The sequence below is a fragment of the Castor canadensis genome, chromosome 4, assembly GCF_047511655.1.
Source record: "Castor canadensis chromosome 4, mCasCan1.hap1v2, whole genome shotgun sequence".
NCBI lineage: Eukaryota > Metazoa > Chordata > Mammalia > Rodentia > Castoridae > Castor > Castor canadensis.
In genome coordinates this window covers 77,551-90,528 of record NC_133389.1, presented here as the reverse complement: position 1 = coordinate 90,528, position 12,978 = coordinate 77,551, and the positions used below count along the sequence as shown (strand labels likewise).

Below are 12,978 nucleotides of genomic sequence, written 5' to 3'. Positions count from 1 at the left end.
CCCCGAATCCTCGCCAACACCTGTTGGTGGTGGTGTTGCTAATGATGGCTATTCTAACAGGGGTGAGGTGGAATCTTAGCGTGGTTTTAATTTGCATTTCCTTTATTGCTAGAGATGGTGAGCATTTTTTCATGTGTGTTTTGGCCATTTGAATTTCTTCTTTTGAGAAAGTTCTGTTTAGTTCACTTGCCCATTTCTTTATTGGTTCATATTGGTTTTGGGAGAATTTAGTTTTTTAAGTTCCCTATATATTCTGGTTATCAGTCCTTTGTCTGATGTATAGCTGGCTCTAAGAAAACTAGGAATAGAAGGAAAGTACCTCAACATTATAAAAGCTATATATGACAAACCTGCAGCCAGCATTATACTTAACGGAGAAAAACTGAAACCATTCCCTCTAAAATCAGGAACCAGACAAGGATGCCCACTATCTCCACTCCTATTCAGCATAGTACTGGAATTCCTAGCCAGAGCAATTAGGCAAGAAGAAGGAATAAAAGGAATACAAATAGGTAAAGAGACTGTCAAAATATCCCTATTTGCAGACGACATGATTCTATACCTTAAAGACCCAAAAAACTCTACTCAGAAGCTTCTAGACATCATCAATAGCTATAGCAAGGTAGCAGGATATAAAATCAACATAGAAAAATCATTAGCATTTCTATACACTAACAATGAGCAAACTGAAAAAGAATGTATGAAAACAATTCCATTTACAATAGCCTCAAAAAAAATCAAATACCTAGGTGTAAATCTAACAAAAGATGTGAAAGACCTCTACAAGGAAAACTATACACTTCTGAAGAAAGAGGTTGAGGAAGACTATAGAAAGTGGAGAGATCTCCCATACTTATGGATTGGTAGAATCAACATAGTAAAAATGTCTATACTCCCAAAAGTAATCTACATGTTTAATGCAATTCCCATCAAAATTCCAATGACATTCATTAAAGAGATTGAAAAATCTACCGTGAAATTTATATGGAAACACAAGAGGCCACGAATAGCCAAGGCAGTACTCAGTCAAAAGAACAATGCAGAAGGTATCACAATACCTGACTTCAAACTATATTACAAAGCAATAGCAATAAAAACAGCATGGTACTGGCACAAAAATAGACATGAAGACCAGTGGAACAGAATAGAGGACCCAGATATGAAGCCAAACAACTATAACCAACTTGTCTTTGACAAAGGAGCTAAAAATATACGATGGAGAAATAGCAGCCTCTTCAACAAAAACTGGTTAGCAGTCTGCAAAAAACTGAAACTAGATCCATGTATATCACCCTATACCAATATTAACACAAAATGGATCAAGGATCTTAATATCAGACCCCAAACTCTTAAGTTGATACAGGAAAGGGTAGGAAATACTCTGGAGTTAGTAGGTATAGGTAAGAACTTTCTCAACGAAACGCCAGCAGCACAGCAACTAAGAGATAGCATAGATAAATGGGACTTCATAAAACTAAAAAGCTTCTGTTCATCAAAAGAAATGGTCTCTAAACTGAAGAGACCACCCACAGAGTGGGAGAAAATATTTGCCAGCTACACATCAGACAAAAGCATATGTTTTAAGGGCAAGTTTGGAAGAGTTTCAGTGCAAAATAGGTTAGTTTTTTTTGATGCTGTGGTTCCATATGGTTCATTGGAGAACATAGCTTGCATGCACATGGTTTCTTCTACAGACTATGTTCATCTTTGCATTCTGTTACCTATCCTGGAAGAGAGGTAAGTCAGCTTTATCCCTTACAGATGAACAAACTGTGGCCCTGTGGGCTGTGACTTTTCTTGGGTCCTTGGTGGAACCACATCTAAAGTGCACATGCACCTCATAATAAAGACAGGTCTTTAAAAAACAACCAACTACATGATAACAAGTGACTTCAAAGAGCAAGGAAAGTAGAAGATACTAAATAAACCTGAGTGCAGCCTGAGCTGGTCCCCAGCTATGGGAAACCACAGTTTCCCCTACAGGCCAGTTTTAGGAAAAGGTAAACACAGTTATCAGAGTAGAAACTCTAGCTTATGTGGCCTCTGGCTTCACATAAGCAAGTGACAGGCAATGTGCTTCAGCTTGAATTTATTTGATGCTCATATTCTTCAACAACAGCCTTCAACCTTGGGAGGGTAGGAAATCCCGTCAGAGAAAATCAGGGTCAAAGAAAGGTAAGGGGAACAAGAGAGAGAGAACGAACCTCAGCTAGATGCACTCTTGCAGCTCTTCAAGTTATTGGCTACAGTGCTGAAAGGTGCTGGGAACATGACTGTAGAATCCCATCTCTTTAGCCAGTGTTGAGGGCATGTTTTGTTGTCTGGGAGTTTTATTCTGAACTTTTCCTTTGGGTACCGAGTTTTGGATCCAGTTAGAAAGCAGCACCATCAGGTTTTTGCTTATTACCCCAACCTTACTGCCCCACCCCACATTGGAAACCTCCAAATTATGCTCAAGTCAGCAAGAAAAGTAGAAGATACTAAAGAAACCTTAGTACAGCCTGAGCTGGCCTGAGCAAGTTAGTTGCTTGCAACCAAGAACCAGCCTGATGCACTTGAAAAGTAATGCACTTAGCTTTGGTCAACAGACTGCACCACGTGGCCTTAGAGGGTCCTTCAAACACTCAAAGCTGATTTATAGCTTCATGTGTTCTGGCATGAAGGTGTTCTCAAGCAATAAGTATACAGGGCAGCCTATGCAAGATGAGTGTGTTCATTCAGTTGTCTACAACTATGAGTGCTCTTTAGTAGTTCTGCCAGTGGACAAAGTGATTTAGACCCAAATGGCAGTGGACTTTTTGTCTGTCCAGTTGCTGTCATTCTTGTTGGCTGAGGTGCTTTAGATGGTGTGAGTTTCAGAGGTGAATTGGGAGGATGTGGGTCATCTGGCTGGCTTGGTCCCCCAATAGCTGACTAACATCATCTATGTCCCCAAGGGGCCATAGAGTAAGAAAATGTTTTCTCTCTAAACTCAGATTTAATAACTGTTGAAGGAAAAGCCTTAGCTGCACACATAGCAAGTTTCAATGATGTTCTCAGATGGCTTCGGTGCCACAGGCATAGTGAGGGGGAAGGGCCTTGAGATGCAGTCTGGAGGAAGTCAAGAGGCCTTTTCTGGGAGATGTACAGATGCTCTTCCTCCAGCCACAGGGTGTAACACACATGAAGTGTGTCACCAAGGTCCTCGCTCAGCCTGAGTCCCACAGGTCACAGGAACCTCAGAGTCCAGAAGGACAGCAGGTTCACCATTAGTAACACTGTTGTGCAGACTGGACAAACTGGAGTGACACTGTCCATGAGCATGTTCCCAGAGGGCCCCAGGAGACAGCTGAGGGCTAGTGGGAAAACGGGCCCTTTTGGAATGGGCAAGGATATGAGCAATTTGGGCCTTAGGACTGGCTTGCCCTGCACACATGTACTTGTATGTGTAGGTATTGCAATGTGTCTAATTTCCTGTCCCCGGGAAGGCTTGGGATGCTCACTCTGCACACACATGCATGTATGTGCATGTTACTGCACACCTGTGCATATGATTCCCTAGCTCTGCCCCCAGAACACCCCAGGAACAAGGAGCACACCCAGAGCCCAGGTCTTGGCTTCTCAACACCATTCACCACAAAGGAGAACCAGAACCCATTGAGGAAAAGGATGACTTCAGGTCTTAGGCAGGGAAAATAAAAGATGAACTAAAAGCTAGAATGTGCTCTGAGAATAATTGGAAATGTGGAAAAGCTCAAAGACCTTCCCACTAGTCAAGTACTTTTGATGTCAAAATGATAGCAATGGATTATACATGTTGAATAAAATACAAATCCATGAATTTATATTGACATAAATTAAGAATTACTTGAAAATTAGTGCCTTATAAAATGCTTCATAGTTACAAAAGGAAAAGAGCAGTGTCATGACTGGGAAACCTGGCAGACACCATCTTCCAGCAGTGGTCACAGTTAACATCACTGCTGTAGGACATACTGAGATGGTAGTGAGCTGCCTACTTAGTGCCCAAGAAGAACACAGCATTGTCTCCATCATAGACCTGATGCTATACTCTTTGTGCTGACCTTGCTACTTTTCTGAGATTATTTCAAAGGAAAAACAGAAGACAAAAACAGGACCTCAGAAAATGTTCACAAGCCTTTGATTAAGTGATTTCACTTGTATGGGATAATCAGGATCTAAGCAAAGTTTCCCATTGCAGTGCTTTTTGTAATAGGAAAACTGGAAAAAAAAAAGCCAGTATCTATTAGTAGGAAAGTGTTTTACTTAAGTTAGGTAACTCCCCTACTTTGCAGCTATTAAAAACACTGTTTTAGAAGAACTTTTATTGCCATGGGAAAAGTCATACACATTATATGAAAAAGTAAAGTGTAGTAATATTCTATGTCATACTGATCCTTGGTATTCAGGGTATAGGGTCCAAGGAGCTTGCAGCTGAGGAAAACCCATGAACGCTGAGGATGCAGAGTTGAGTTCTGTATGGTAGATACTTGATTGATTTTTTTCCCATAATGCCGCCCAATTTCCACTAAAGACTGTACCTTTCACAAATCTAAAATTTTCACCTTATCACTTAAAGTAAACACATTAACATTTACCTTGCTTTTGGGGCACAATTTGCCTTTTGGGGGGCAGATTTTCACAAAATTAAGGGTAGGGAAACAGATCACACAATGATCTAAGCACAATTGATGATAAGCATGAGACAGAGCTCTGTGCCAATGTGCATGCAGGGATTTAAAATTTTTGTTTTTGAAATTTCTTTTGAGTTTTAAAAAATTATTATTTTTTGACTGTGCTTGGTCAAAACTGTGCAGCAAATCTGCAAATAAGGCATGCATAGTGTATTTAGCATCTATCAAGTTCTCTCTGACAGTTTCTAAAGGCATAAGAAAACATCAACAGTAATTATCTGGTAGATTTTTCTTTGATCACTTGATATTTTAAAAATTTCCAAAATGAGCATGTTATTTTTATCATAGGAAAAAACATGTGGTTAACACACATACACACACCAAAGCTCTGTTGTCTTTCAGAAACCTTTCAAAGGTTTCAAAAGAAGCTAAGGCACCTGCTGGGGCTGGCGGTTTTATGTCCTCCAGGGGTTCACGTGCTGGAGGCCCCAAGTGTGGTGCTGTTGATAGTTGGGGGAACTTTAAGAGGCAGGGTCTAGTAAAAGGTCCTCAGGTCACTGCAGGTACTGCTCTGGGATGGATTAACACAGTTCTCTGGGACTCAGCGTTTCAGTGAGAGCCAGTTGTAAAAGCCTGATCCTGACCCTGAGTCACCCTCTGACTTCTGCCTGGTAATGTGGCCTCACTATCCTAAGCACTCCCACCTATACCTCCAGAGCTGCAAGCTAAGTAAACTCATTTATACCTGGGCCTCAGGTGTAACACAAAACAGGTGAATACACATTTCTTGCTCTTATACTTGCATAGGAGTCTCTATTTTCCTTCTGATTACAAAATTGATCACACTTGTTTTTCTGAAAACTTCAAAGAGTAAGAAAAAAAAAGTCACCACCATCCCATCCTCCAGGCAGCCACTGTCTTGCCCTGTCCTTCATACTGTGTGTGTGTGCTTCGTGCTGTCAGGGTGAGTTGTCTGGATGCCCTCGGGTGCTTTGCTGAGGTTGTGTGTCTGTGATTCACATTGTTGGCAGCACTTTGTGGATATTTTGGGTTGGCACATTTGGAGACAGTGGGCCAAAAAGGTCTGCATGAGTAGACCTTTGGTTTAGGATATGAGAATTATATGCATGTGGACTTCTCAGGACCCTTCAGGCTCTGTCCCAAGTGCCTCTGTGGAGCACCAGTCCTAAGGAGCATAGACTTTGGATTCATGACCTTGAGTCATTGAGTACTTGGAAGTACCTTGAGTACTTGGAGTCCTTGGAGGAAGTACCTTGAGTACTTCCTCCATGAACTGAGTCTCCTTGGCTTTAAACGATGACACCGCTGCCTTTCTTCAGGGTTGAGGGAATTGAGACATACCAGTGTGAGAACACATGTTAACATGAGCCATTGCTGTAAGAGTGATGTGAGCTGGGGAGGAAACACCAGCTGCCCCTGGAAGTTGAAGGATTCTGACCTGGGATAGAAGGTGAGTGACTCCCTATCCATGTGCCTAGGGTGGGGCACAAACCAGTCTGTCTCTGTCCTTTCCAAGCAGGAAGGTCAGTCTGCTGGGTTTCGTGAATGCTAACCCCTTGAGGTAGCACTGTTTTGTCTTCACAACCCTCCCTGAAGGCTATGAGTCCCCTTTCACCCACACTTCTCTGCCTCCTATCTCCACCTACCTCCAGTCAGGGCTGGGTTAGGGGTAGAGGCTTGGCCCAAGTGCAGTGATGAAAGGTGTTGGGATTAGATTGTTTCAAACCGATTTGATTTCACTGGTTTTGTGATCTTGAGAGAGGAATAAAGAATGGCATGGCCATCATTTCAGGGATGGCAGAGCCCACCCTATTAGGAAGTGCTGTCCTCAGAAAAAGCGCTGCTTTGGGAGATGTAGCAGAGGCGGTGTCCCGAGCCTCTGGGAACAGGGGATGGCTGAGGCAGGGAACAGACGCTGAGGGTGCTGGGTTAGAGCCTGTGTCACAGGAAGCTCCTGGCTAGTGTGCTGAAGCACAGAAGGGACAGCCCTGCTGTGAGGTAGCAGTGCAGTCCAGGTTGTTTGTCACAAAGCCCCCCTAGCGCAGAGAAGGTGTCTCCACTTCTAGGGCAGGTGCTCATTCCCTGGTTGGTGCAGACACCGAGGTGTCATGTAGCTAGCTCTGACGGAGGGATGAGGAGGTGTGAAGCCTGCATGCCTAAGTGACAGCAACACAGATGGAAAACCTTTGTGTGTACACTGTGGTACCTGATGGGATGTTTGTGGTATCCCTTCTTGTTTGCCACAGTCTAGCCACCTGTGCAGGGTGATATGTGTCCTGTCCCTCTTCACTTCTCTTGCCAGTTGTTGCACAGCTCTTGGAAATGTACTTCTTTCCTCACTAAGTTACCACTTGCTGCTCTGAGCCTGCAGGATTTGCTCTGGTGGGGAAGACCAACAGACACTGGTTGCTGTGGGCTGAGGTAGGGGGAGGAGACATGTGAGTGTGAGTATTTGGGGGAGACAAGGTTGATCTTGGTGAGTGGGTACCAGCAAGAATGAATCAGGTTTCCACTTTGGCTGTGTGGTAGGGGTCTCCATCTGAGAGACTTTCCAAACTGCTGTCAAATCCAAGGCTCTTGACAAACAAAGGGAAAGCATTACCTTTTTCTCACTGATTTTCCATCTGTGGTCCATGCTGAGCAGGTAATAGTCCCTTCAAACCTGCTAAACCACTCCTTGAGAGGAGCCTGGACACAAGAAACTGCCCTTTCTGTGTAGTCATGGCTGTGGTGGAGCTGTGTCTGCAGTGATGGGAGTAGTGAAGGTCCGAGGCTCCATCGGCATGATCAGAGGTGTAGGATGGCTTTGTCCAGGTGGGTCAACACTGTGCTTCTGGAAGCAGCTGATTGGCTGTAGCTTCAGAAATCATTGTATATGGTGGAAATAGCAGCCTGCCTTCATGTCCACATCTGGAAAGTAGATAAAAACTCACCATCTCCTCCTAGTTTTGTTTGCTTTTTCGCAAATTATACACAGTGCACTTTGTTTAGGTATTACCTGTTTCTCAGGTATAAGACCCATGGAAAGAGCTGCACAATATAAAACAATCAATAGCAGAATGTCAGAAAGAACATGACAATCTGAATGAAGAGCTTGCATTGGTATAGGAAGAATAGACATAAAACCATGGTAAGACATGATGCAGTGCTTCTTGGGACATCTGTAACCAGCACCTTTATGGAGGTGGAGTGCTGACCCTGACCCTCTTGTCTCTGCGACTGGGCATCTTTAGTCAGAGTTTGTGCAGGTAGATGCGGGACTCTGACCTCTCACATGTGATTGCTTGGTTCAAGAATTGGGTGTGGCAGGTAGATTTTGAACTACATAGAAAGCCCTATGTGGGTCATGGTCAATGTCTGATCTTCCTATTTCTGTCTGCCTTGCAGTGGGCTTGTTGGGATTCACTGGAAGATGTACCTTGGTTTTGTGCTGTGAAACAGACCCTGTTTGATAGGTGGCACAGCTATCATGTTTGATAGGTCACGTGACATCAACATAGTAAGAATTTACACCATTCATTAGAAACGTTTCAAGACTGAAAAAAATCTTTGATACCTTAAGTCTCTTTAATCTCTTTTTATGAAGACAAAGGAGAATAAAACTTAAGTGAGCAAAGATAAGGGAAGAATACATCTACATATTGGCTTGGGTCTTCTCTGTCCCAAGGGGATAATTGCTCTAAGAATGCATGCTAGAGTCAGAAAGAACAGGTGGTTTTGTGGTATTGCAACATGGTGGTGGGGAGTGAAAAGTAATGCAAAGGATAGTATGGAAGAGTGTTAGGAGCTTTTCCAGATTGCCTGAATTTAAACCACAGTCAGTATGTAACATAATACTTGGTCTTTTGCCACCAAGCCCAAGATCATGGCCAAATCCTATTTTCTTGAGAAACATTTTTAGAGGGATTGGTCAGGGGTTCTGAGTGTGATTTTTGGGCCAGTAGCATCAGCATCATCACTGGGGACTTGTTGGAGACAAAGATTCTTGAACTCCACCCAGATCTGTCCTGAGCCCCACAGTGGACCAAGTGCTGTTTAACTAGCCCCAGACAGTCTGACATGGGAAGTCCTTGTGCTTAAGCTGATCTGTTAACTTTCTCAGGAGATGAAGCTATAAATGAGCTATGTGGTCCATGCTTTTGGGAAACAGTAAATGTTCCTCATTCTCACATGAAGAGTTCAGTCTTGCATCTTAAGTCTGATCACAGTGACTGGTTAATCTTTAGAACACTATAAGACGCTTCATAGTACTTTACTGCCGAGATGGAGATTTTTCCCCAACAGAACTTGTCATCCATTCTAGGACCCGTTCTTGCTCATGCAAGGATTAAGAAGGGACCTGTCTACCACAGTGACTCATATTTGCATCCTTTTACAAACATCGGACAGAGGTGATGTTTGCCTATGTCACTTGTGCAACTTGCCGTAAGACCTCACTCCTTCTCTGGAGTCAGTTCATGTAAAACCAGAAGATTTTAATAACTTCCCAGACTTATGATAAACAATTCACCTGGGTTGGCTCCCTGGGCAGCATCTATGCTCTTGGTTTGTGACATGGATTGGATTTGTGACAGGTTGGATTTGTGGCCTCTGCTTGCACTCAGTATCTTGCACTGAACCATGTGAGGGGCCATGAAACTGGGCATGTTCAGAGGATGTGTCCAGTGCTGGTTCCTCCTCCTACCACCACAGCACCATCCCATTAGTTGATAGCAGGAGTCAACTGTCCAGCTACTTATGTTTCCCCAGCTCTGAGCAGGCTGCAGTCTAGGGTCGCCATGGGATTCATAAGGTGAACAATATGTGTAAAACTCCTCTCAGGGTGTGTGTGTTTCCTCTATGAATTACTGGTGTTTTCTGCCATCACAATACTTGTGATTTGAGTGAATCTTTGTGAAAGCATTATACTTTTAGTAATATCAGAATGATAACACTAGGGAAAATTTTTGCAAACCAGTGTATTTAGGTAACTATTCAGGAAACCTTCTCTAAAAGGACTTCAAAGAAAGTTTCTGGACCACCTATCAATCTGAGCTTTGGTCTGTTTTCTCGTTTGTACAATGGGAATAACACCTCATAGGGTGTGGGGATATGGCACATAATAGGATCTTGATAAATACTAGTCAGTCCTTCTAAGTGGCAAGTTTCTCTGCCATTGGTACCAATACCTACAATTGAAATATATTAGTAATGCATTTTGCTAACTCAAAAGAAAAAAACATTTTTATTCTCTGATATATAAAACAAAAAACTTTAATATATAATGACACAGTTTTTTTTTTTAAAGAAGAAAATGGCAGAAGTATAGACCTGGATAGAAAAATACACTCAAGCAGTTACTCCAAGCAGCTTGTAATTCTTACAATTACAAGCAATAGCACACAAAGTTCAGAGTAAGCTTTTTTTCTTTAAAAAATGGATTCACATTTGCTGAACAACTTAAAACAGGGTAAGAAATATAACTTTCCTTCTTGATAGCAAACCCAGTTGTTCAACAGATATTCAACAACCAGCAATAACTTAATAAGGGAACATTTCTTTGTGGTGGTAACTAAGTATCAGAGTTTAGGTTCTACAATACTTGGTAAAAAACATTTCTGACTGCTGCAGTAAGGAGACGCTCTAGCAGTCTGAGACGGTGGTGGGGAGCACTTTGCTCTTCATTGCTCAGAAACGGGTGGTCAGGGTTCTTATGCACACAAATAAGAAACTCAGACTTGGGTCCCAGAAACAATTACTCAGCAAAACCTATTTCTGCTCAATAAATAGTTTCCAAAGGAAAAGAATTTTCACTTAATGAATTCAGGACAAACGAAGATGTTGAGACACACCCTTTCCATCTGACATTTGTGAAATCAGGACAGTTCTGCCACTGACCAGCAGGTGGTGCTGGATCACACGGGCAGCAGGCGGGGCTTGTGGCCAGAAACCCTGGAAAATACTTTTACCTGTATGAAGGATTCATTTGGTCAAAGTTTGTTCTCAAAGCATAAATGTGACATTTTTTCTCCTGACATTGTATCCAAACAGAAAATACACTTCATTAAGTTTAAATGGATCAAACAAGAGTAACCTCTAAGAAGGCCAAAGGAAAGTGACAATAAATTTAGTATTTGACAAGACCATTAAGTTTCACATGACTTTTTATAGTTAAAAGAACTCCTGCCACTGACCACTATTCAAGGAATGGAAGTTAGCATTAGAAGTACATATTGTACTTGTAAAAAGAATCGGCTGTTTTAAAAGCAAAGATACAATACATACATCCACCTGACTACTCATGCAGGCTCTATGGGGGCATATGTTGTTCGGCCCTCATTTCTACTGACAACATCTTAAAAACTGGCCTAGAGCCAGTTAGCCCAAGGAAAACTGACATATCTCAGAATAAACACTGGATTTTAATCACACTCAGCATTGCTGCCTCACCTTCCAGCCTGCAGAGCTGTCAGCTTTCTACACTGACTCTGTGAGGCAGGAGATGGTGGCCTGACATAATGTCCTGGGAGACTCCACAAATGCAGTGTGCTGTAAACACTGAAAATTGAAATTCCTCCCCTATAGTTGCACTTGTCACAGGTGTGGGTGCACCTATCCCTTGGAAAGTCTGCCTTTTTGTACCAGTCTTACTGCTGGTCAGCAGAGTGGTCTGGCATCAGAGTGTGTTTTTGCACAAGTTAAAAAATGAATTTTGTTATTTAAAAAATTACTTTAAAGCTTCATTTAAAAAATGAAGTATTTTTACAGTTTAAAAATAAAACTTTTTCTGCACTTAGGTTTTCCATTTTGCAATGGGCACTTAGATCTGACCCAGAATGTATGTGCATGTGTGTGTATTTTAGGTTCTGTAGAGAAAGCCTACAAAAATACAATATTTTCGGTTCCTGTCCAGAAGTTGAAATAAAAAAGCAGGGGAAAAGTACACAATTAGCTTTCTTAATTTTAAAATTGGCATAAAAATTAAAAAATATTTCCCTTTGGAGATTTTACTTCTGGAATCACTATGTATTTGATAGTGTTGCTAGCTCCCCTCAACAATCCCCCACTCATTGGTCATATGGCAACACTGTCTGGGACCTCAGCCTGCCCCAGTGGCCTGGGCCCTAGAGAGTAACAGCTGGCCCATGCTCCTCTACTCCTCCCTGGGGGAGGACCAGGCTGTGGCGGGGGTCCGACTTCAGGGAGCTGAGAAGTTTGTGGATGCTACCGTTGCTTTCCCGCCCGGAGTTGTGCAGACCTAGGTCCCGATGCAGCCTGTGGGCAAGGCTGGTGCCGTTGGCCCGAGAGAGGCTGCCTGGAGGCACACCCTGCATCTTGGGAATGTGTTGAGGCTCCAGAGCCCCCTCGATGACAATGTCGGCCTCCTCATCACTCTCCATCTCCTCAGGGTGGAAGTTCTGCAGGACGTGAGCAGCTGGCAGGCTGTGGTGGCTGGTAGTGCTGTCTGTGGACTGGCCAGAACTGCCTGAGGTGCGGCTGCTGCGGACAATGTTGTTCCTCTGGTTGGCAGGCTTGACAGTGACAATGAGGTTGTGGCTGTTGGCGATCATCATATCTGTGACTTGATCCAATGTCTTCCCGGCCACCTCAATCCCATTCACCTCCAGGACTTCGTCATTCACAGCCAGCAATCCGGTGCTCTCTGCGAGGCCCCCAGGCACCATGCGGGAAATAAAGATGCCTGGAACCTTCTCCAGCCCATGGGGGGTTACTCGCACGCTGGTACCATCTCGGATGTAGAAGCCCAGCGGCTTCTCACAGCCGTGCCTGTAGAGCCGCACTCGACGGTGTGTCTCTGGGAGGATGTCCACATCAATGATGGAGGACACTGGGCGGAAGTCATGTGGCATGCCAATGTCGAGGTGGGCTCGGCGGCGTAGACCCTCATCCCTCAGTGTCACCAGCACCTTCTTCTTCCTTGACAGCGTGCCTGCCCCAAAGCTGTAGTGGTCTGCTTCTTCTGAAACAGTCCAGAAAGGGGACAGTCAGAGGTGCATATCACACAGGTATTCAGAAAAGAACAGAAGTAAATCCAAACATTGCAAAACTGGGAAGCCTGGGGTTGCCATCTTGGTAAAGCCCAGTTCTTCCTGCTGCTTGCCTTTCAACTACCTCCCTCTGGTTCTCTGAGGCCTGGCAGAGCTCTATGTAGATCTTTTATGGTCACACACACTGGGACTTCACATACAAACTGAAGTGACTTACAAATTGCTTCACCAAGCCCAAACACCATCTGGCCCAAGAGGATTCCATGCACACGTTGAGGCCAAGTGCAAGTGTGACTACCACCCTAAGATTAACTCTGTAGAGATCTCCAAACTGG

At 43.5% G+C, this 12,978-nt stretch overlaps 1 protein-coding gene across 1 annotated transcript in view; it reads right to left on the bottom strand.

Moving 5' to 3' along the window:
- Positions 1-8,273: 8,273 nt before the first annotated feature.
- The window catches only part of Pard6g (par-6 family cell polarity regulator gamma), a 66,459-nt gene continuing 61,754 nt past the window's right edge, over positions 8,274-12,978 (bottom strand). The window contains exon 3 of the mRNA XM_074069584.1: positions 8,274-12,615. Within this exon, the coding sequence (XP_073925685.1) occupies positions 11,759-12,615 (857 nt within the window). The 3' untranslated portion in view covers positions 8,274-11,758. The remainder of the gene's footprint in view (positions 12,616-12,978) is intronic.